This window comes from Ciconia boyciana, chromosome 2, assembly GCF_034638445.1.
Source record: "Ciconia boyciana chromosome 2, ASM3463844v1, whole genome shotgun sequence".
Classification (NCBI taxonomy): domain Eukaryota; kingdom Metazoa; phylum Chordata; class Aves; order Ciconiiformes; family Ciconiidae; genus Ciconia; species Ciconia boyciana.
In genome coordinates this window covers 131,046,096-131,068,466 of record NC_132935.1, presented here as the reverse complement: position 1 = coordinate 131,068,466, position 22,371 = coordinate 131,046,096, and the positions used below count along the sequence as shown (strand labels likewise).

The following is a 22,371-nucleotide window of genomic DNA, read 5'->3' as shown; positions in this document are numbered from 1 at the left end:
ATTTGTGTGTATGTACTGGGAGGCAATTAGTGTAGAAATTCAACCAATTTTACAATCTTTCTATTCAACTCAACAAATTACTGTTTTCAACACCTGTTTCCGGCAGTGACAATAGTTTTTGTACTTGGTTAATTTCCATAGACCAGAAGTATGCCCTATGCAGAGCAAAAGATACATTATATACATATGCACATGCAGAATAACTGTAGCTAGCATGAATACCACAACCATTATATGTATCCAGTCACACAATATTCCCCTGCAGAATTAGGAAAAAAATGTGTATTCTAATATAAATTGTATTACTCGCTTCAGGTATTGGACATCATTAAAGGTTTCAAGGCACTTTCCATAATAAGACTTATTTAAAAAGTTGTTTCTAACTTTGCCAAACTAACTGCTTGTTCTAAAATTTTACATGCTGGCTGTCTGCCCTGAAGCTGGGGTTTTTTGGTTTTTGTTTTGTTTTGTTTTTAATTTCAGCCAACATCCTCCTCCAAGAAGGAGACCACAGAACATTTTGTTGGTTTGCCAAAATAGCGTTCTGGCAGCCTTTACTCCAACTTGAGTACCCTATGCTTTGGAGTAGGAATTTAAAATTTGATCAGAGGTTGTGGGGGAGGAGAAATGAACTCCAGGAAGCCTAAGCTACAAGCCTTTGGGAGAAACATAAAAATAATAACGATGTTTCCACATGCTTAACAGAGGCTTGAAGATTTCAGAAGCTAAAAGCTTCAGAGTGTGTCTCACTGAGCATATTCTCTTTCCTCATGGTTCCCAACATTTACGTGTGCATATAATGGCTTCAGAAAACAACTGATTACGCTTCCTGCATGCCCAAGGTTATAGGTAAGTCCAGGGTTACTGGCAAACACATTCATAGCAAAGGCTGCTACAGGCTGGGGTGGACAGTAGAAGGAAGAATCTCTCAGCGGTCCTGCTGATGCCAGCCAGATCTCCAAGTCAAATACAGAGGAGAAAAACTTAACCAGGACTCTCCTACAATTCCTTACCTCATCCATTATAAAACTTCGAAATGAACAAGGATCCTCCTCGCAAAAACGTCCTTCACTGCATTATGAGACTAGGTCCACCCTTTGTATTATGTGAGGCAGGAGTCCCATAGGATAAAATGTTATAGTATGTGATATTGTTATCAAAGGTCAAACCACACATCTGCAACTACGGTTCCATGTTTCTGTGTTTTCCAGCACTTGAGTGGTTGACACTGCAATTTTTATAGTTTTTAGTGCAGGTAGTTTTGTGTCTAATTTCAAGGAATGAATGCAATCCTGTAGAAACAGTAGTTTTATCAAAAGAGAGATGAACAATTTTTTAAAAGTAAGATTGCTCCCAGTAGTCGTACACTCATATATAATATTAATGAGCCCCAAATCCCTCAATAACCTAGAATGTCAAACAGTTTTCAAAGAAAACTGAAAGGAGAACAGATCAACCAGTACTGTTTAATGACTTTTGTATGATGTTACTAATGTGTTAAAATATAATGTCCAAGTTCTCAGAACATTATTCACAGACTTGAGCTAATTCAAGCACACAATTTTGTTACCCAAATGTGCATATATAAAAGGATCCATCATACAACCAAAATAGGAATGTAAATGCAGAATTGACCATTAAGCCTAGAGCCTGCAAGTAAGTCTGAATGTGAGTAGTTCTAGCGAAATCAACGTAAGTATTTATATTCATAAAGCCAAATGTATACCTGTACTTTTGCAAGACCAAGGAGATGCTAAATGGTTAAGGTAACACATAGGCAAATATATTACCATCTGCATTTCACAACAAGAGCTCTTAGAAAGCTTGGTTTTGCAAGATAATCTGTAGAAAACCAAGCAAATTAAAAAATAAGACCACTTAGTACAGGTTTTTGGTTAATTGTGTGTGTACAAGAGTGCATCAAAACAAAAAGCAAATAATCATATAGCAAGTATTTACCAGTATAGATTTTTATTTCTTTTCAAAATAATGGGGTTTGTTTAGCTTTAAAATACTTCAGTAATTACCTAAAACAAATGTATACTTTGTTAGAACTTCTGGTAAGTGCTGTTCTTGAGTTCTGAAAATGTGTGACAGAATACAAGAAAATACAAAATTGGGTTAGCAAAATACAATAACGGAGCTTTACAAGAGGGATACACATTCTATGTTATTTTAACTAAGTCTATCAGGGAAACATGCTGTAACAGCTCTCCACTTAGAAACGCGTGCCTATAAACTTAATCTGCAACCTGAATCCCAGGAAAAATTCACTACTGATAACTCAAGGCTGGTAGGTGCAAGGAAAAAAAACCACTTCCATCTCAAGCTGTGTTTCTTCATCGAACAAATCTTCATTTTTCCATAAAGTATTCATTTTTAATTTTAATAGATCACTATATATCATAAAATCACTATATAACATTCTTACTGTTCAAGAGTCACCTAACTTTGTAGCCATAATGTAAGTTATTTTATATGCAAACAGTTAAGTGTTTCATAAAAAAAATATTTATTTATTGCATCTAGTGAAAAAAAAAAACTTCGATGGTTCTTAAAAAAAGAAGAAATCACTGTCTGGCTAATTGCCAAACAATCCCTTCCTCTGGCTTGCTTTTTCAGGAATTATGAAAAAACCCCGGAGTTCGCTGTGATCTAGACAACCAAAGATGATTAGTCTGTATGGGATCAGGATGCACAGTATTTGACTAAACCCACATACTTCTCAAACGAGCTATAAGGATAAAAAAAATGTGGTTTGTTATTGTGTCCATTGCCAAAGGACAGCTCACAAGGTTTCCTCCTCACGTAAAAACTGGAACACAGCTGAGAAGTCTTTCAGGGCATAGCCTTTTGCACACATCATCCTGTAGATCTGATGTGCCTGGGATCCCAAAGGAACTGGTGTCTTTGTGTTGGTGGCAGAAATCTGGGCCAAGCCAAGGTCCTGTGGGGAGGGAGAAGAGGGAGGAAGAGGGCAGAGAGGAAGAATGGAAGGAAAGAAAAAGAGAAAAAGTCAGGGGAGAAACAACAAGCATATAAATAGCCATGTACATATTATAGGTTATTTGGCTTCCATTGTGAAGAGAACTCTACTGCCAACAAATACAATACTCCAGCCTTAAAATTTCAGCCCTGGAAGAAGGGAGCCTTGTTTAGTTTTTAATTTTTAAAACAGTAACTCAATGTTATTCAACAGAAAACCCTCATACTTTGCAAGGCATGCAACCTCCTTCAGGACAGGAGGAATTTTAAGATTCTAGATCACTACACAACCTGGTAGCAAGACTCAGACTCTTCTTCCCCACTTTTTTATGTCATCTCCAAAAATAAAATTGCCCTGGCTATTTATTCACTTAAGCATTTCACATAGGTTGTAATGGCATCATTTTCTTGTTCGGGCAAGAGGACATCTTTCTTTCTAAAAACAGGTTAAAAATCAAGCAGAAGGGATTTGAGTAACAACAAAATTGAAGCCACTTAGCGTACATACATTTACTGTAATGTGACCAGTTAACAGCAAAATGAGAGGCACAGGCCACTCTGTGAATATGAATGGTTTGCAGCCTAACTGGAAGGATGTATTAAAGAATTCCTTAGGGGACTGTCCTGGGTCTGCTACAACTCAAAGTTTTCTTTAATGACTGAAAATAAAGGGATACAGAAAATAATTCTACTGCATTTTAAAATGCTAAATTTGTGGCAAAAAAAGGAGGGGAGGTTGCAAAGAGGATGAATTTGAAACCTGTCCTCCAAGAGTCCTTGGTCAACTACAGCTATAATCTGAAATAAATATGACAGAACTCAAAGGCAAGTACCAGGTACCACGACTAACCATAGTTAGCTAGAAATACTTAGCTGCACGCATGCTGGACAGAAAGGACAAGCTAGGCTGGAGAATGACTTGAATTCTAAGCTGAATCAGACATGAAACCAACCAAAGAAAGAAAAGCTAACAAGGGCCTGGGTATATAAACAGATCTCTTGTCTAAGTATGAAAGTAATGCCTGCCCTCAAGGTTGCTTTTATAAGGTCTTGCTACAGGAATCAATTTTGTGGTCCACATTTCAAGAAAGTTGCAGAAGAACCTCTCAAGTGTTACTAGGAAGTGCCTAGATTTGCTGTCCATCCAAGACTATGTTGGTTTATAGAATTTGCAGTGTTTTGGTTTTTTTAAAAATAACAAATCTTTGATACAGAAGAACTGAGTGACTGTAATACTGCTGAGAGCACCTCTGGCTTCTCAGGGATGACTTACATGACAGGTCTTTCTGTGTGTCTGGACTTGAATTAGCACAAGGAAATTCAAAATCTTACTCTACTCTGTAAATGTCACTTTGATCTGTAAATCGGCTCTATAAAGGTCATTCTGATACAAATCAGAATTATAGTTACTCTTCCTATTACCCTTGAATGACTTCAAGATCTAGGAAAATGGGAAAAACATACGTATCAGATGTCACAGGATCCAAAATATTCTTCATCTGCATCAGGGCAGACCATTCCTTCTTGTCTAGCAATTCTGTTGAAAGACTGATGACCTGACAAATCCAGCAACAGTTACTTTAACCTCACTTACAATAAGATATTCCATGACATATTCCTAGCCTCTTCTAAACGCTCTTTGTGAAATCTGTTGCCATATTATCCATTTTATTCAATAAAGCTTAAATCATGTCATGGAATATTAAAATGGCAAAATCGTCCAACTCCAAACTAGTGAAGGTGCTTGGTTTGGGTAGTGATGATTGTGATCTATTTCTCTCTGAAGGGGCATTCACAGAACCAATCCCTGAAAATTCTGAATAGGCTGCTAGCATAAATACAATTTCATAAAGCGGGTCTATTCATTTTAATAATGAAACTCTGGCTCCAAGTTGGTTGAAACACCAGACAACATCTCAACAATTACATGGACAAGGACTCCTGACTCCGAAGTGCAGGAAGGTTGTTTTGGTTTTTTTAAATTCCATTCTATAAATTAGAGCTTAGAAGGAAAAAAAAATACAAAATGTAAGTAAAGCTTATCTTTAGCTTCAGGTTATAAAGTATTTTGCACCTTTTCTCCTGAGGTCGGTGATTCCTCAAGTGAAATAGTACAAAACAGCTCTGAAAGAAATTTGCCCTTTGCTGACCTTTTTGGAAAAGTACAAATCAGAGCATAGTTTATGGCTCCTCTCATACTCTTTTGGAACTGACAACATCTTCCAGATGTCTCACTGTACTGACTATTCTAACCACTTTTTCTCAGCTTGGAGCATGGAAACAGATTCTATCTCAGAATCTGCTTCCGATGCTCACTTTGGAAATACCTGGTTCCTTACATTTATTTTGCAGTTGATGTAAATGAAACTGCCATTCAGAATAAAGCTCAAAGGCTGTCTTGACACGAGTCAAGAATAGTATGATATAAATCTAGCTCTTCTCAGGATTTAAAGAAGACATTTAATCAGCAACTGTGCTGTAAATGAAAGATGGAGCTTCTGGCCTGCGATGCCTCGGACACAAAGATGGCAAGCGGAAGTAAACTAGATTTGTTAAATGCAAAATCTTTAGAGCAGGTTTCACATTAAGTTAACTAAATACTAGGTTTCAAGATCAGATTTCAAGACCGAAGAGCTTTTCAGAAGTATCTGACAAACTTTTCTGTCCCAACCACTTAAAATAAGGATCCCCTGGCTTTGTTTGAGAGATCCATTGGTGACAAAATACTTTTAAGAAAGCCTTTGACTTCTACCACATCTGATATGTGAGCAGTAACCTGAAGTTTAGTAACTGTGTTTAGTGACTGTGTTACTGAGTCACTCTTAGATGTTCTCATTGTGGACTACTCTCAACCTTGGGGTTGTACCTACATCCTTCTCCTTTGAATATACCTTTTCTTTTTTCTTAAGTGGCAAAAGCATGCTCTGTATTTCCCAGAAAAAAAGTCCCCAACTCAAACAATTCACAAACTGCATAATATCTCACATACCAGGATGAAAGGGATAGTAGCAAAATTCTTTCCACAAACGAAGGAGAAATTTCTTAAAAGAGGTCACCACTGCACCAAGTAATACCTTGAATATGATCAGCTGTCTTGCTTACTTACTCAAGTAATCTTCTGCCTATATAGAATAACATAGCCTTGTTCAAGAGGCATGAGAGGAATTTAGTGTCTTTCCTTCTTATTGAGGATTCCAGCCTAAAGAAGGCAGTCTTCAGGCTGCCTCGTAGGCAGGACTGGCAGGAGAGGCATAGTCAGAACAGGTAAACAACAATTACAAACCTTTCTGAGGAACTCTCCTCTTAGTTATCACAGACACTTTATAACCAAAAGCTGGCAGTTTTGACAGGCACAAGCCAGGCTGGTATTTCTCCAACAAAACGAAGATCTTTTAAAGCAGCTTCCAGAGCAGATGAAGGTCCCTCTTAGAAGCAGACCAAAAGAAAAAAACCCTTTACAAATAAATTTAAAAGGGAGGGAAGGAAGGAAATATGTGCCCCCATCCCATTTATACTATGAGGTTATTCTGGACCTCAGAAGAGTAAGAGTTATGAATCATGAGAATAGAGACTGCAGTGTGAAACGGGGCACAGCAGGCAGAATGGATTCTGGAAACAGCACACAAGACGGAAAGGAGAGCTTTGAGGCAGTGCCAAGATCAGGTTGCTTATCTCTAATCAATAGCCCTGGCAAACTCCAAACAATAACCTAACACATTTTATAAATCAATAATTTAAATAACACTTTATTGTCCCCTATGTTCAATGACATGAACATGATGTAAAAACTGCTGCTTTCCAATATTTTAACATATCCCTCAAAGAAATGAAAGCTCCTGGTTGTTGGTCCATAAATGTAAAATGTAGCAGGCCAACCATTGAGGGGTTTTGAGCCATGCAGCATTAGCAAAATTTTTTGGTGCTACCACATGCAAAACACTCTGGACCCACTCTGGACAGAATTTGGCTAATTCCACCGAATGTGCAAACACACCAATTGACGTAATCAACTGCAAAACGACAGGAACAGTATCAGTAGGCAGGTATTACATACAGGAACTCCAGCACTGTGGAGATTTGCATGGCAATACTTGAGTTTGATCACCAGCTCTGAGAATGTCATTTTAGTTTTAAGTGCTTAATTTCCACTGTACGTGGAAGAGCTGAAAATGACCAGAATGCCTAACCAGTTGGGAGCACTCATAAACTGGTATGCCTAAAACCTGTCCGGTATGAACTCAAATGCCTCCCTCAGGACAGTATCCCCATGAAACTACTATTCAGTGTGAAATTATTTCCTGCACTTACATGCTTAGATGAGAGATCTCTTCCAGGGCTGGTTTTATAATTTACCTTAGGCAATCACTGTGCTAAATGCAGAAGTAGTTCAAGAGTCAGAGTTCTACAGCTCCTTCCTCCAACTCTGTGTCCTCATCAGTGGGATGCAGAGCCCTGACCTCCTTGCCTACTTTCCTCTGGCCTCTAAGAGCTTTGCTTTCCTGACCACAGAGTGACTCAGGACAGTCCTCTTCCTAGAACAGCCAAGAGCATGGCAGTAACTGCACTCTCCTGGGACGGGATAGCTGTAGGTTACAACTCCCTCATGCTGAGAAGGACCTAAACCCCAGATCTCCCACTTTGTGGGCAAATAATTTAGATTACTAGGTTATTACTCATAAGAAGCACTACTTCTGCCACCAACAAAGACAATTCAGGAGAGCTCACAGCATGGTGCAGGTACCTGTAGAAAATCAGTCTGGGGAGGTGTGGGCTGAAACCTGTCTGCTTTCTGCAGAATGGCCTTAGGCAGAAAGACAAGCACACAAGCAGTCAGCTTAGCAAGGAAGGGGATGCTAGAGGGTGTGTCCAGTAGCACAGTTTAAGGTATCTGGAAGAGATTGGGCCCAAAATCTTAGATGCTTATGCCACTATTGGCACCTAATTATGTCACCTGGATTTCCCCAAATAGCTCTCTTGAGCTTAGGCTCCTAAGTTCTAGAGCAGTCATGCAAGAGGCACCTAAAATGGCTTGCCGAGCACTTGCCACACACACCAGTCCATCAGCACTCCTGGATTAAGGCAGAACTCAAAAAGACAGTGCATATAACCTCACTGAGTGGCTCAGCATAATAGTGTCTAGAAAGAGGTTCTAGAAATAGTGTAAAGAAAAGCGCCCTACACAACTCATTAATTCAGAGTAAGAGGTTGGGTTCCCCTCTATTCATGCACACATATTTCCCTGTAATCATAAATTTTCACTGAGAAGAATGTTTGCTAGAAGCCCAGAGAGAAGCAACTGTACATACTTTACATGCAAGTATTACATACCTTAGCCATAAGTGTTGTTCCAAAGCCACCTTGATAATTATTAGCAGATGGTACTCCTTCCATCACTCCAGGAACAGGGTTGTATGTGTCGCTTGACCAACAGCGACCTGAGCTCATATTTAGGATTTTGGCCAGCAGCTTTGGGTCAAGGCCTAATCTGTCAAAGGTCAAGGAAGAGAAGTATTAATGTCAAAATGCACAAGACATGGGTGACTTGTTTTATATCTTAGGACCCTACCATCATTTCTCTCCCTTTATTATAAGTCATGAAAAATGACAGAGTATTGATATTGGGGGTAGGGATGCTGTATCTTAAATTAAAGAGCATCAATCCACCATTTAAGCAGTAGGTTTTCAGAGCTTTTTGCCTTTTCCACTAAGTAAATCCCCTCCACCTAGCAATTTTGAAAGTGCAAACAAAATAAACATGCTCTGAGAAGAGCAGTTCTCTCGTATTTCAATTACTAAAACACATTCTCTGTTCTGCTACCTACTAGGTCACATACTTGTTCTTCATATCCAAATTATATTTTCCAAAGCCAAATAAAGCAAAAAATTCACAAGCAAGTGTGGCAGTGTGAAAGTACTTGTGTGATGTGTTTATACGTGCACACTAGCACATTTTTGATGTAAGCAAGATAATGCATATGATCCTACTCTAATAAGTGAACAAAACCACTACACTTGTCAAAAAACATTACTATTGTATACATCTGTACATTCTTTGCTTTGCTGTTATTAAATCTTTTTTATATACTCTTGCTTATGAGGCAAGTCTGCCTTTCACTGTGACATATGTTATCTATTCGCAAGCATACATTATAGTTCTGGGTCAACCGTTGATAAGGTTACTGATCCTGATAAAACAAAACTTGTCCAAGTAGAAACATCATTTGTTCTATCATGGAGCTGATGGCATAAACTGCTGCTCAATGTGGACCCTGAAAGTACTTCAATACTATAGAAAATTAACCCTCTTATGTATTCACATTTATGCTGATATCAAGTTGCAAGTGTAATTTTACACCAATTACATTTATACCAACAACGACTAGCAGCAGTTTATCTGGCCCTGTACCAATGTTCAGTTACACTCATGACAAATAAGAAAGCAAGGGAATTATGTCCAGTAAAAATCCAAGATGAGAAAAGGACATTTTAAAATGGATATATCACAACCTACTTTGCCATGGACAAGCAAACAGGTTAAAAAAAACCCACCTTTTCCACACAATTCAAGCTAAGCTTTAACCTTCATAGAAGACAACATTTTTCACATTAGCTCTTACACCACAGACTTCTTGTAGATCTCCATAGCCATAGGGATCCTAACACCAATTCCAGGCACTGTAGCGCTCAAGGTTTTAATTTGTAGATAACTAAAGCTCATTACCAGTGGAATAGTTGCTAAAATTTATGTCTATTTATTCCAGTAGATAGTTTGGATTTGAAAAACTACATTTGAGACAGTGGGCCCTACAGCATGGTTCCTGTACCCATAGTGGCATGTGTCTCTGCAATTCTGCCCTCCTAATGCAAAGCAAGATCACTTTCTGTACTGCAAAGGTAGCTTTTTAGCATTATTGCTGTGCAGTCTTATTTATGAATTGCTGCAGCAGCCCCTGGAATTCAATGGAAAGTCCCCTGCTGGCCTGAATGGGATCAAGCTTTATTCTCCTCCCCACCTTTTTCCAACCCTCTGACTCAACTGAATGCTTTCAACAGCCATTTATTAAAAAAAAAAGTATTTTCCAGCACCAATATGTTTTCCACAGTATTTGAATTGTACTTTTATCTTGCCTAGTGCATCGAAGTCTTAATCAAGAGCCACTCTGAACAACTGCTTTAATTGTTGTCATCCAAAAAACCCGTATTGCGTGCAGACAACACCTGAGCTTTCAGATACACAGAGATTGCTTTTTTGGCCAAAACCAATCTCTTGGCTTGTTTATTTCCTTATCGTTGTTACATTCAGATCAGTATTTTAGCAACATAGTGCCTGCTTGTGCCATATCTAGCTGCATGCAGAGGCCCATAATTACAGCTGTGAGTATACTGCAAGACAGAGAGCTTATTATTTCAAAATGCATATAACCCTCCCAAAGAATGCTCGTCTCACAGTGTTCCAACTTCCTCTCTGTGAAAGTATACTTTAATAGATATGTGTGTATTATACAGTTATGTAAAATATTGTCTGCACTAGATCTGGCATATTTTTGCTCCAGGAAAAGAAAAAGGAAGATAGTGTCAGTTTAAATCCCTGCTTCTTCAAACTTCATTGCTCTTAAACACCATGCAAATTCTCTTCAGGAGACCCGAACCTATTTTTTTTCTCCTTTGCAGCAAGTGTATCATTAATAAGAGCAAGTTAGAAGTGCTTTGCATTTCATCTTTCTGAGGATTCATCCACTGGTGCATATATAACTGACAGTTAAAATTAGACATATATTAAAATCAGTTACTGAAGAAGTCCTCTGTCTTCCACTGTGCCCAAAGCTTGTAATGGCCTGAAACCAGCTAGAATATACAGTAATTGTCATTCAGTGAGAGTCTATCTTAGAAAGTCATGCTTCAGTGGAGAAGACTGAGTTTCCATTTGAAATCAACAAATTAATCCAAGACAGGTATCTGAAAGGGCAAGTTTAATAGGAAGCAGCTACTGGGCTCTCAACCATGATAAAATGTTATTGCTGTTTCCCTGTAAATTGGCTGGGAACATATGATACTCTCTGCATAAGAGCTCCATTGCTGTTCAAGAGATATACCGCTCAAGCTATCAAAATGATGACAGCCTGCCAGTCCTCATAACAACTTGCCATTGGACGTGGCAAGAGCTTGTGCATGAGCGTGTGAATTTACAATTACCAAAATGTTCTTCTCCCTTATAAGCAGAAAAGAAGTCCATGTATTAACTGTACTTATAATAGAGCAAAAACAATTGCTTCCCTCAAATCAATGCTTCTTCAATAACATTCCTAATGAACTGAATGGCAGAAACTCAGCAACAGACACACATACCAAAAAATGGTTAAAATAGGAATGCTTCAAGCCACTGCTCAAAACTCAAGTTTTGCTGAGCTTTGATAAAACCATGTACTGAAATTTTCATACACTCCTCCAAGAGCTCAGTCCGGAACAGTCAGAAAAATTGAAATTGCTTCTCACAAAAAAGATACATCCTGGTCTCATTTTAAGGTGTAACAACTGAAGTAGCTGAATTGTTGAGAGTTTCCCACCTCAAGGTGCTTCGGGTAAATACCATACGAAGTTGCAAATATTCAAGCAGAACATTAGGAACCTTCTACCACAGCTAAAAATGACTTGGCTGTTGGCGTTTTACACAAGGTACGTGCTTTCAAGCGTCATTACTAACCTTCACAAGACTTAGCTATAGCCCCATGCCGAAGACAGCAGAGCCACAGTGCTCTTGGAGGAATTATTTCTCAAGGCACTCCTTCTAAAATTTGGAGTGGGGATGTGCCCAGGGTTAATCATCCCTCAGCCTGCAGCACACGCTCCTCTCTACGCTGTTGACTCCCCTTTCTGCTCATGTCTTCCATCTACAGTCCAGGGGTGCTCACAGAAACCAGATCTAGAGGCTGAAACTACGTTTAGACTTAGCGTCAGAGGGCAAAGTTCCTTCACCGTCTTTTCACTTTATATATCTAAAAAAGCAAGCAGGCACAAATCTATATACAGTAAAATTGCTTAGGAAAGAGCTGTATTTGCAGCTTTTGGCATAAATCTGGGTGCCACTGCAGTTCCGCCTCATGGAGACAACTTTATCTGCTGTTGGAAGTACAAAAGTGATTCTGCAGACAGGTTACTGCCATAGACCTGGTCCCTTATATCCCAGCCATATTAAGCAACCTTGTCCTATCTTGTGGCACCACATAAGCCCTTCCCTGAGTCTGTGCAGGCAGTTTCTGAAGGGACTGCAAACTGCCTGAAAGGCAGCAACTTCCATCTGACCTAAACACAAACCAGGTATCAGCAATATTTCATTTCCGAGCTTTATTTTGCTAGTATTAGACATTGTTAAACTGGAACTCAGAGCTCAGTAAAAGAAAGTTACTGACACTGAGATGATCAGCAAAAAGAAAAATAGTCTCTGGCTGTGGGCAGTATCACTTAATATTTTTATTTCTTATTTGTGAAATTTACATGTACTCTGTGTGTTAGTTTGACACAATATTTTGTAATATGCACATTATCCATAAAACCGTATAGCAAAATCTACTCAAGATTTTGCAACTGATAAGTTGCACTATCATGCTAGAAAAAAAGAAAATACAAATGAAAATGTGAATTAATTTCCAGAATGCCTGCCATACCTTCTAACTTTTAGTAGCAACATTCATAAAGCATCAGGAAATTAATGGAAAAAAACAAAACATAACAAAACAAGCATTTCAGTGGTCAGAACTCAGGATAGATTTTTTTTTTTTTAATTAGTTACGGAATCTAAACCAAATCACTCCCAGTGAAAACAGACATCTTCATTAGTAAATGAAGATGATTAGTAAATGAAGATGATGCTAGATTAAAGTGGAAAAGCAAGTGGAATATAAATGTAGAAATTACATAGCAATATTGCCTGTTTTTCTGGGAGTTTATTGTGGAATTTTTGCTCATTAATGCCAGTTTTTCTTCCTCCTCACCACATTCTATTTGCTACTTATGCTGAAGCTTGGAAAAATTATGTAATTTCAAATATAAAATCAATAAAACAATAGCAGATGTCATTTAAAAATCTAAAATGAATAAAAGAGTAACTCTCTGCTTCAGAAAAAGAAAATTTACGCTACATGGTTTATGAAAACATTAGAGAAGAAGTGGTTTATTAATAGAATTAATATTACACTGTTCTGAAGACAAGCTCAGAGTATATACTGGTTTCTGGAAGGTGCTGTAATACGACTTCCTAGTTACATCTACTTCAGTCACCAATATTTTGAATAATTAATTATCCAAACTCCCTAAAACTCAAGATTTAAATGATGTAGCAGATATACACAATGTATGACATGAAGATATTTTATATTCTATCTAAAAGTTAAGAACATGTCTAAGCTCCACAATTCCTATTATGATTTTTTTTAGATTTCTAGTGCCCTTTACCATTACTAAGTCAGAGTCAGACTTTCTTTACTAGATATGCATTAATCTAATAAATCGACTTTAGCTTCCTACACTCTCCAGACTAGGCAGCCACACTATCCTTTGAGTTTTAGACTTGAAAAAAAATCTAATACATTTATTAATACAGCAAAACTTCTAATAATTAGAATTACAACTGTTAACTTGTACATTAGAAATCTGTACACACCAAAAGTGGAAAGCTCTTATTCTAGTTATAAGCAGAAGTCATCTTCTCCAGGATTTAAATCACAGCACATTGAAATCAATGCAAGGGTTCTAAATTACTTCATAAGGCTTTAAATTGCTGCCTCTATCTTAAACCTCAGGCAGTTTCAGACTAAAAGAGATTCTGCTCTTTGTATAATTCAGGTTACAATCAGCAGGTTTCTTCTACAGTAAGTACAGTTCCTTCTTGATTACCATGATTGTAGGGTAGGAAGGTTTGCATATTGCCACCTTCACACTGGATTTTTGCTCACAAATGCTGAATACAATTTCAGACAAAATTTAAACTGAAAAAGGACAAAATGAAAAATGAAAATTCTAAACACCTTCAAGCTACAGTGACTACAACTCATTCTGCACAGGGCTTATATGCCCAGCATATCTGTCTTCCAAACCTCTTGATTTTATTTTATCTTCAATTTTAACTCTAATCATTCCTACAAATGTAGATAAAAATATAATGAAAAATCAGTTGCATATGCTTTATTAAGTGAACCATGACTTAAAACAGAACCTGATGAAAGCTTTACACTATGCTGGATTACAATAGTTGTATACAAAGCTACTGTTTTTATTATGGCTTGATGCAGACATGCTTCAGTATCTTACAGACTCTCAATTTTAAAATGTAAATGGTACAGGATATTGATAAACCAATTAGCACTGATGCAAAGCAAATTCCTCTTTTATCTCAATTACAACATGACAACTTAATAGGTCAAGATAGTCTAACATCTGAGACAAGGGCAATTCAATAAAACAACTGCATCTTGATATGGTAATTAAGAGGAAATGTGAATCCATTACATTGCCTCGTGTATGTACGCACATGTAGGCTTTCTTTTTTTATTTATTTAAGCATTTTATGCCCTCTTGCTGTTTTTATAGTGTATCAAATCCACATGAATACATGGTCTAAAGCCCAGTTGATAAGTATCTACAATATCTGTAGTTTTAACAGGCCAATTTTAAGGATGCAAGTGTGCAGATAAATAATTCATGAAGAGCCCATAAAAGATAAACAATTGCAAGATAATCTCTTCAAACATAGGACTTCTCTGTCTATAAATCTGCAAATGATTTAGATCTGGCTAAGAGAATTTATGAAGGTTCAAATACTGTGATACTGAACTGGTACTTGCATGCGCTCTATTGGAAAACAAAACAAAATCTCAAAGACCACAGCAAAATAAATAGGTTACAATTGGAAAGGAAAAATAATTTTGTTTGAATATGCTGCCACTTACAAGTCAGATGCATTACCTGATAGAAAAGAAACAGTAGTCTTAGCACTGACAAGAGTGTAGTGGAACATACTCCAGCTTTTTGACAAAGCAGGAGTTTTGGCAATTAGGACAAACTGCAGTGGTAAAGTTGAACAGGGAGCTAGATGTTCTTTTTTATGCTTTGATCTTAATTTGATATACACACTGTACTAGAAGTTTTACTTTACAATATATTTGGGAACAATTTAACAAAGTAAACAAAGCCAACAAGAGCCATATGGGAGTATAATACTCTGAACACACTGTACATTAGCTTAGAATACAAACAAAAAGTTACCTTTATATTACCTCTGCATGTTTATAATGCAAGACAAACATTATTGTACATTGCACTACAGCAGAACAAATAAACTCTTAAACTTCAGATGCAGAATGCAACAATCTATACAGCCAATACAAGAGAATATTCCTGTTATGAAGGGCCCTGCATTAGTTAAATAATCCCTTTAGCATGTTAATGGCTTTATATGGCAAATAGAATTTATGGCAAAAGTTTATCTATGCCATCTAATCATCGTCTCAGTGAAAGTCAACTGTAAAACACAAAAACTGTTAACACAGAAAAAATGCTTCAATCCAATACAAAAATCAAACAAACCTGATTCCAAGATTCATAGCCTCAGCAGTTCCAATCATACTGATGGCCAAGAGCATGTTGTTGCAGATCTTTGCAGCCTGAAAATAAGTCAAACCGTCAATTAGTTTCTGCATTTTCATAGAGCTAACACGTAGGAATCTTCTTTAACTAGATCTGGGACAGTATGACCAAATATGTTCTGACAGCTCTCTTCTAAAGGTAGCACCAGTAAGCACAGATCTACAATAGTACAAAGTCAATGAAAGCTGCCCTATGGTTCCTTCAGAGATTAGAAAACACTTTTTTTCTTAGTACAGTAGCTCAGTTAGTATACGTGGCATGTAGGGGCTCCTTGTCCTTCAGAACATTCAGTAAATCTAAATTTAGAAGAAACAAAATGAAAATCTATGTCTTCTAAGAAGTATAATCTCAACAAGCCAATTTGGTGCTAAGCTATACAAGATGCTAGAGAAGAGTGCCATGAGATTATTTCATAAACATATAGTTGAAGACAAGTAAACAAGCAAACAAGTATGAAGACATATTATAATGCATTTAGTTCTGATACCTACTCAAAAGAGTAGGTATCATTAAAGAAAAACAAAGCAACAAAAATAAAAGACTGAGATAACTAGTAAGGCCTCAGCAAGCGTTACCTGTCCAGTTCCAACCTCTCCACAGTAGACCACATTAGAACCCATGCATGTCAGCAACTCTTTTGCAGCATCAAATTCTTGTTCCACTCCACCAACCATGAAAGTAAGGTTTCCAGCTCGAGCAGCTCCGACACCTGAATCAAGACAACGTTGGATTTAATACCAATATTTTTAAAAACCTTAAGAACTTTATCTTATCAGTAAGGGTCTGATGATGTAAAATTTATGTGCTTAATACTTCACTTACGATGAACCCCTCAAAGTCTATGTAAAAGTAAGCCTATTATAGGATCAGAGATCTTCATTCTCAAACATTTGATGAAGATAAAGCCACCTTATGGAAGGCTTTATCTTTCAGGAATACTGGCAGATAAACAATTCACAGGACTTAGAGAAAACTGGCAGTGTCACTCTTTATAGTTTCATATGAAGAAACAATCAACCCTTCCTGCAACTTTGCGCCCCACAAAATTCACTGTGTCTGAATTTCTAAATAAAATTTCTGTTTTGCCAAACTACTCTTCCCATATGACTATTGACAAACTATTGCTCAAAGTTAACTCTGCTTTTATCAGCTTTTCCAAACCTAGGCTAATTTTTATCAATATTTGCTGATTTTCACATAATTGAATATCTAAAAGACACAGGCATATAAAACCAAGCCTTCTGAATCTCTGCAGTTTATTATGTTTCTAATCTGAAGCAAAAGTCTACTTAATTTGAGAAACTTTGAGTTAGTTTCCTACACAGAAACTTAACACATATACAACGATGTAAAGAACTATGTAAAAAGCAATGTAAAAATTATTCACACACACACACACACACACACACACACATTATTCCCAGTTTTATTCCTATAAGTCTATCCTATCTTTACCGCAGGTCAGTAAGCACACACCATAGTTCTTTGATTATACAGTTCCTAAGCACAAAACCATCAAATTTTTCATGTGATATTTATCATCTCCATGAAATACTCTATTCCTTAAAAGAAGCCTAATTCTAACATAAATTACTTACATATCCTTAATCTCCTCATCCTCACCAGATTTAATGTGTAGAACTGCTAGGAAAATTTGCCCCAAACTGATGAACACATCAGCTTCCTCACTATTTTTCACTTTAGCAAGAAGCATAGCCACTATAAATTTTCTGTACTATGCATCCAACTTTGGCCTGTTAGGATGTACAGCTGCAGATAACGACCTACTTTCAAATTAACGTGATTAATTAGGTACAGTATTCTTACAAACAGAAAGTCCAAGTGAAACAGTTTGTTCTTCCTCCACATGGCAGACCATTTTGTTTCTACAGTAAGTCAGGCTACTCTCCAGCTATGGTTCACAGTTCTTTGTCACCAACTAGCTACCATAATAAACATTAATAAATGTTCTATTGAAATAGTTTCCAGAGTGTAACTGGAACTGCCTTCACTGAGCTAGATGTTGTGTAGTGACAAACGAAAACGCACTCTTAAAAAGCTTATCAGCTGAAGACAGAGCTTTTTTAAAAAACAAACAGACAAACAAAAAATACAATCTAACCTCAAATAGCAAAACAGTTATTCTGTTAGAAATATATCCCACTTAAACAGGACATTTCTGTTTTCCTTGTTCCCCACTAATAAATGAAATTATGCAATAAAAAACAATAGAAAGAGAAAAAAATAAGGCCACAACTAAGCCACCATGGCAACCAAGTTTGTGCACAAAACGTTCTGATAAAGAGGGCAACCACAGCAGGCTAATCAGAGCTTCTCTCAACTTAAAGCCTTAAACCCATGTAAGTGCTGTACCACAGCTAAAGAATGAAGTGGTCAGTATTGGACTTCCTTTCTGACATCAAGGATGGTTACACTGCAGCTCCTCACACTGAAGAATTTGAAGAACTTTTGTTTGCTTTCCCATAAACATTTCAATGGAGGCACTGCCTCTGTGCAACTGCTCTGTGTGACTATGTCTACAAATGCCCTTTTCTGTACCTGTCAAGCATTTATTTCCCCCATCCTGCCTTCCAACATGCACCATCTTTTGAAGTCACTGAAGAATTTCAGACAAATTTGACAGATCAAGGTCTCAAAAATAGTAAATACCTACCATTTATGTGAAAATAGGCAACAGAGTAGAGGAAAGAGGCTCCCACTGATGAAGTAGCTGCTCAACCTATATTACAACCTAGAATCACAGAATCACAGGATTGCTGGGGTTGGAAGGGACCTCTCAAGTCATGTAGTTCAACCCCTCTGCTCAAGCAGGGTCAGCTGGAGCAGGTTGCCAGGACCGTGTCCAGCCAGCTTTTGAATATCTCCAAGGATGGAGACTCCACAGCCTCTCTAGGCAACCTCTTCTAGTGTTTGACTACCCTCACAGTAAGAAAGTGTTTTCTTGTGTTTCAGATGGAATTTCATGTGTTTTAATTTGTGCCTATTGCCTCCTGTCCTGTCACTGGGCACTACTGAGAAGAGTCTAGCTCCCTCTTCTTCATTCTCTCCCATCAGGTTTTTATACACATTGATAAGATCCCCCCTGAGCCTTCTCTTTGTGCTAAACAGTCTCAGCTCTCTCAGTCTCTCCTCATATGAAAGATGCTCCAGTCCCTTCATCATCTTCATGGCCCTTTGCTGGATTCATTCCAGTAAATCCATATCTTTCTTGTACTGGTGAGTCCAGAACTGGAGCATCCAGAAGAACTCAGTCAGACCCACAGCTTTAAAAAAAATCAGTCTATATATACAACACTGTTGAGGTACTGAAATATCTACAGTGGTAAAGATCTTCCTGCTCAGGTTGAGAGACACCCTATTTGCAGCCAATCCTTAATCTCACTTGAACAACTCCTCAGGCAACTCACAGGAACTGGGCTAAGAGCAAAGCCCAGATTTAGAGCTAACCCAAACAGGTCATTGTCATCTTGTTGGCTACAGGTTTACTATGTACATGACCGCAAAGATTGCTACATTAATAAACACAATGATTTTCATTCCATTCCTCTAGCTATTTTTATTCAAACCACATAATGGCCTTTACCACTAATCCTGTGATCTGACCTGAAGCAAATTAAGTAGACAATTTAAGTCAAAGCTTACAAACAAAATCCAGTACTATCCATCATAGGTCAATAGCCTTGTATCTAGATTACAGACTGCTAAATAGCTTCAGAGAGTCATTTATTAGAGCAAAATTAATGCTGACAATAGTTTTCAGCTGGTTAATCTTCTGACAGCTGCACTCTCTCACTTGTTCAAACACTTACATTTCAAGTAGAAAAAATAAATTAGTTAAGTAGAAAAAAAGAGCAATTTGTTGTATAATGCAGAAGGCTTGGGAAATTATCTTTTTAAAAACAAAAACCTGTTTACTTCATGGTAAATTTTATCATCTAGGGTCCTTCCAACTATCAGCTATTTTATCAGAATTAAACAAGCAACGCAGCAAATCTATAACACTAGCAATTTAAAAAAAAATTGGCAGGGAGTCTAGGAGTACAAGAACTGTAACTTCAGCTAAAAATAGAAATAAAAAAATCATTAGACAAGAATGCACAGCTTTATTTCACAATCAAAGATTCCATACCAACAACACAAGCCACTAAAGTATTATCAGCTTCTAACATTAAAGAGAGCAATGGAGAAAGCAGAGCAGCTAATGTAATTTTAAAAAGCTAATGATTATTTTTCATCTTTTGATTTTTTTTTAAAGATCTCTTACCACCTAAGATAGTGCTTTATGTACCACTGCTGATTAGGGTCAAAAGTCCTTCAGAATCTATTTGTTCTTTCTAAAATACAAAAAGCCTCTTCTCATCCTCAGGGAATAGTTTCTGAGAAACTGTATTTGTGAGTAGCATGTGTAAGATTTCCTCTGCTGCAAAGCAAGACTGCTGGAGCCCACGGCTGCAGTCCTACACTTGGCTTCTCTAGGATGATCCCCCCACACCTGCATGCAGAATCCTTTAAGGAGGTCACGCCAGCAGATCCCAGAGAGTAGCTCAACTCTGAGTCAGTGGGTCACAACACCATCAGAGTTTCTCCCAGAGATATAAACTGACAGGAACAAGTTTGCAGATAAATATAATAAGAGATCTAGCTAGTGAGGGGGCATGCAAAAAAATGAATCTGGGAAAAAGCATGGTGAGAAGTTATAAAGTAGCACCGCAGTGTGGCATACCCACTTGGAGATGGGTTTCCCACTTGCGTACTAGAAGGTTTTGGACTAAGATCTGAAAAATTAATTTATCAGAAGAGGTACATAAAGAACTGTTCTTCAAAGCATCCTGTTGCATCTGGCTGAGTTACTTGTGGGGCAAGGATTAGTTCAATCCACGTGCTTCTCACTTTGATCGCCAATGGATTGCTCAGTGAACCTGATGCAGAGTGGTTCCTGAGTTCAAAATTTTAGACAAAAATGTGAATGGAGGCTTAGGAGCCCTCATATGACAACGGCAACTGGTCACAGCTATCCTGGGACAGTTTGGAGATGACCTCAAGTTTTAGCCTCCAGGCCAGGCAGCCTAGCTCAGTAGCCACCCTTCCCCTCCATATTGACATTTCCATGCTTATTACAACGGTATTTAACATGTTGGAAAAAGTCTTGCAACTTGCTGCTGATGTTTACAGTTCCAAAAAAAAAAAAAGGTCTTACCTCTATAGCTACATCATTAAAGCAGCTTGGTTTCAATCAGTTTGCTTATTTTTAAGAATACCATTTGCTAGAAAAAAAGATGTTAATGTAAAGATGTAACATGAAAGTATCTGCTTTTGGTTTCAGTTTTATTACATTTCCATAAGAGGAGCAGGGTGCAGATGAGTTAAAAAGAAGTGATATTACAAGGCTATGCATTAGAGCACCATCACAGTGGTGATGCTGAAAACAGTTACACTGCTGAAAACACAGAGCACCCAAGCATATCCCCGTGCCAAAATATTTAAACCACTGTTGCGTTGCACCTGCAGATAAAAAAATTTGTTGCTGACAAAGTTGAGAAGAAAAACTAAAACAATGTGAATATAACAGCATCTAGCTGCTTCAGAGACTCCGAAGGACAAGCTGGAGATGAAGGCTATAACATCAAGAAGCTTAGGCAAAAAAACATCTATTTTGTCATTTTTCTATTCAACATGTCGTCTATTGAGCAAGGTGGAATTTTAACAACTAATTTTGTGATCTAAATGGGATAAAAAAATAAACAAGAAAAACAGTGCTAGAGTTTTAATCCCCTCTTCTATTTTACAATGTTGCACCTTCAAGCATAAGAGTTGAGGCTTTGCCTGTTATGCTTTGGGAAGTGCAAGGGAACACTGGTCCTTTATTCCGATATTTTCGCAAAAATGCAGCTTAAGCGACTGTAGTTGCCTCAAACAAGCAGTTTCTTGTCATGTTTGCTCTCTTTCAGATAGGTTGAACTTGAGAGCCTGCATCGGTGTATCTTGTGTATGTCTGTGCATTTTTAAGGACTAAGCAGTTCTTTTTAAGTACCCGCCAGCTCACATGAAATACTTTGTCTTTTGCAATTCACAAAAAGTTAAACCAAGATACACAAGGAAAGATTAACTGAAAAGGTCACTATTGTTTTGCTACATATATAAATCCAAAACCAATTAAAAGGCATGTATAAGCAAAATCAGCTACAAATCCCTACTGAAAATAAAAGCAGAATATTTAATATTATACTATAAATTTAAAATAACCACGAGGAGACTAGTTATTTTATAAAATATAAATAGGGTATCAATTTTTTCTACTTGCTTCATAGACAACGTCTGCCGTCCTCAATCTATTTCCAGGAAACAAGTAAATAGAAAAAAACGCTACAACACAACACGACTCAAAGGGCTTGTGTTTCTCCCTATTATAAAAATCAGCATCAAAGCTAGACCTATGAAGCTATTCTGCTGCTGTATAACTAAAACACAGTAAATCACTTAATTTGCTCAAAAGAACTTAAATGTTTTAACCAGTCTGCCATCAGTGGAGATAAAGAAGAGGGCCGATGGGACCGGGCTGCAATGTGAGCCGTCTTTAAAATGCAATTGTTCTAATCATTTTCTACAGATGCAGCCTCACAAGGGGCTGCTGTCACAGGGACCATTTACGACTTGTTATGGTGTCTCTATTGTTTACCAGCGACATTCGCTAAAAAGGCGACAGCTGGGATGGAAAGCTGCTCCTCA

At 37.6% G+C, this 22,371-nt stretch overlaps 1 protein-coding gene across 4 annotated transcripts in view; it reads right to left on the bottom strand.

Moving 5' to 3' along the window:
- Positions 1-2,673: 2,673 nt before the first annotated feature.
- HIBADH (3-hydroxyisobutyrate dehydrogenase) overlaps positions 2,674-22,371 on the bottom strand; it is an 85,635-nt gene continuing 65,937 nt past the window's right edge. For all 4 annotated transcript variants that reach the window (XM_072854075.1, XM_072854076.1, XM_072854077.1 and 1 more), the window contains 4 exons: positions 16,200-16,333; positions 15,565-15,641; positions 8,314-8,470; positions 2,674-2,947 (listed from right to left, as the gene is read on the bottom strand). In XM_072854075.1, coding sequence (XP_072710176.1) covers positions 2,789-2,947; positions 8,314-8,470; positions 15,565-15,641; positions 16,200-16,333 — 527 coding nt within the window. In that variant the 3' untranslated portion in view covers positions 2,674-2,788. The remainder of the gene's footprint in view (positions 2,948-8,313; positions 8,471-15,564; positions 15,642-16,199; positions 16,334-22,371) is intronic.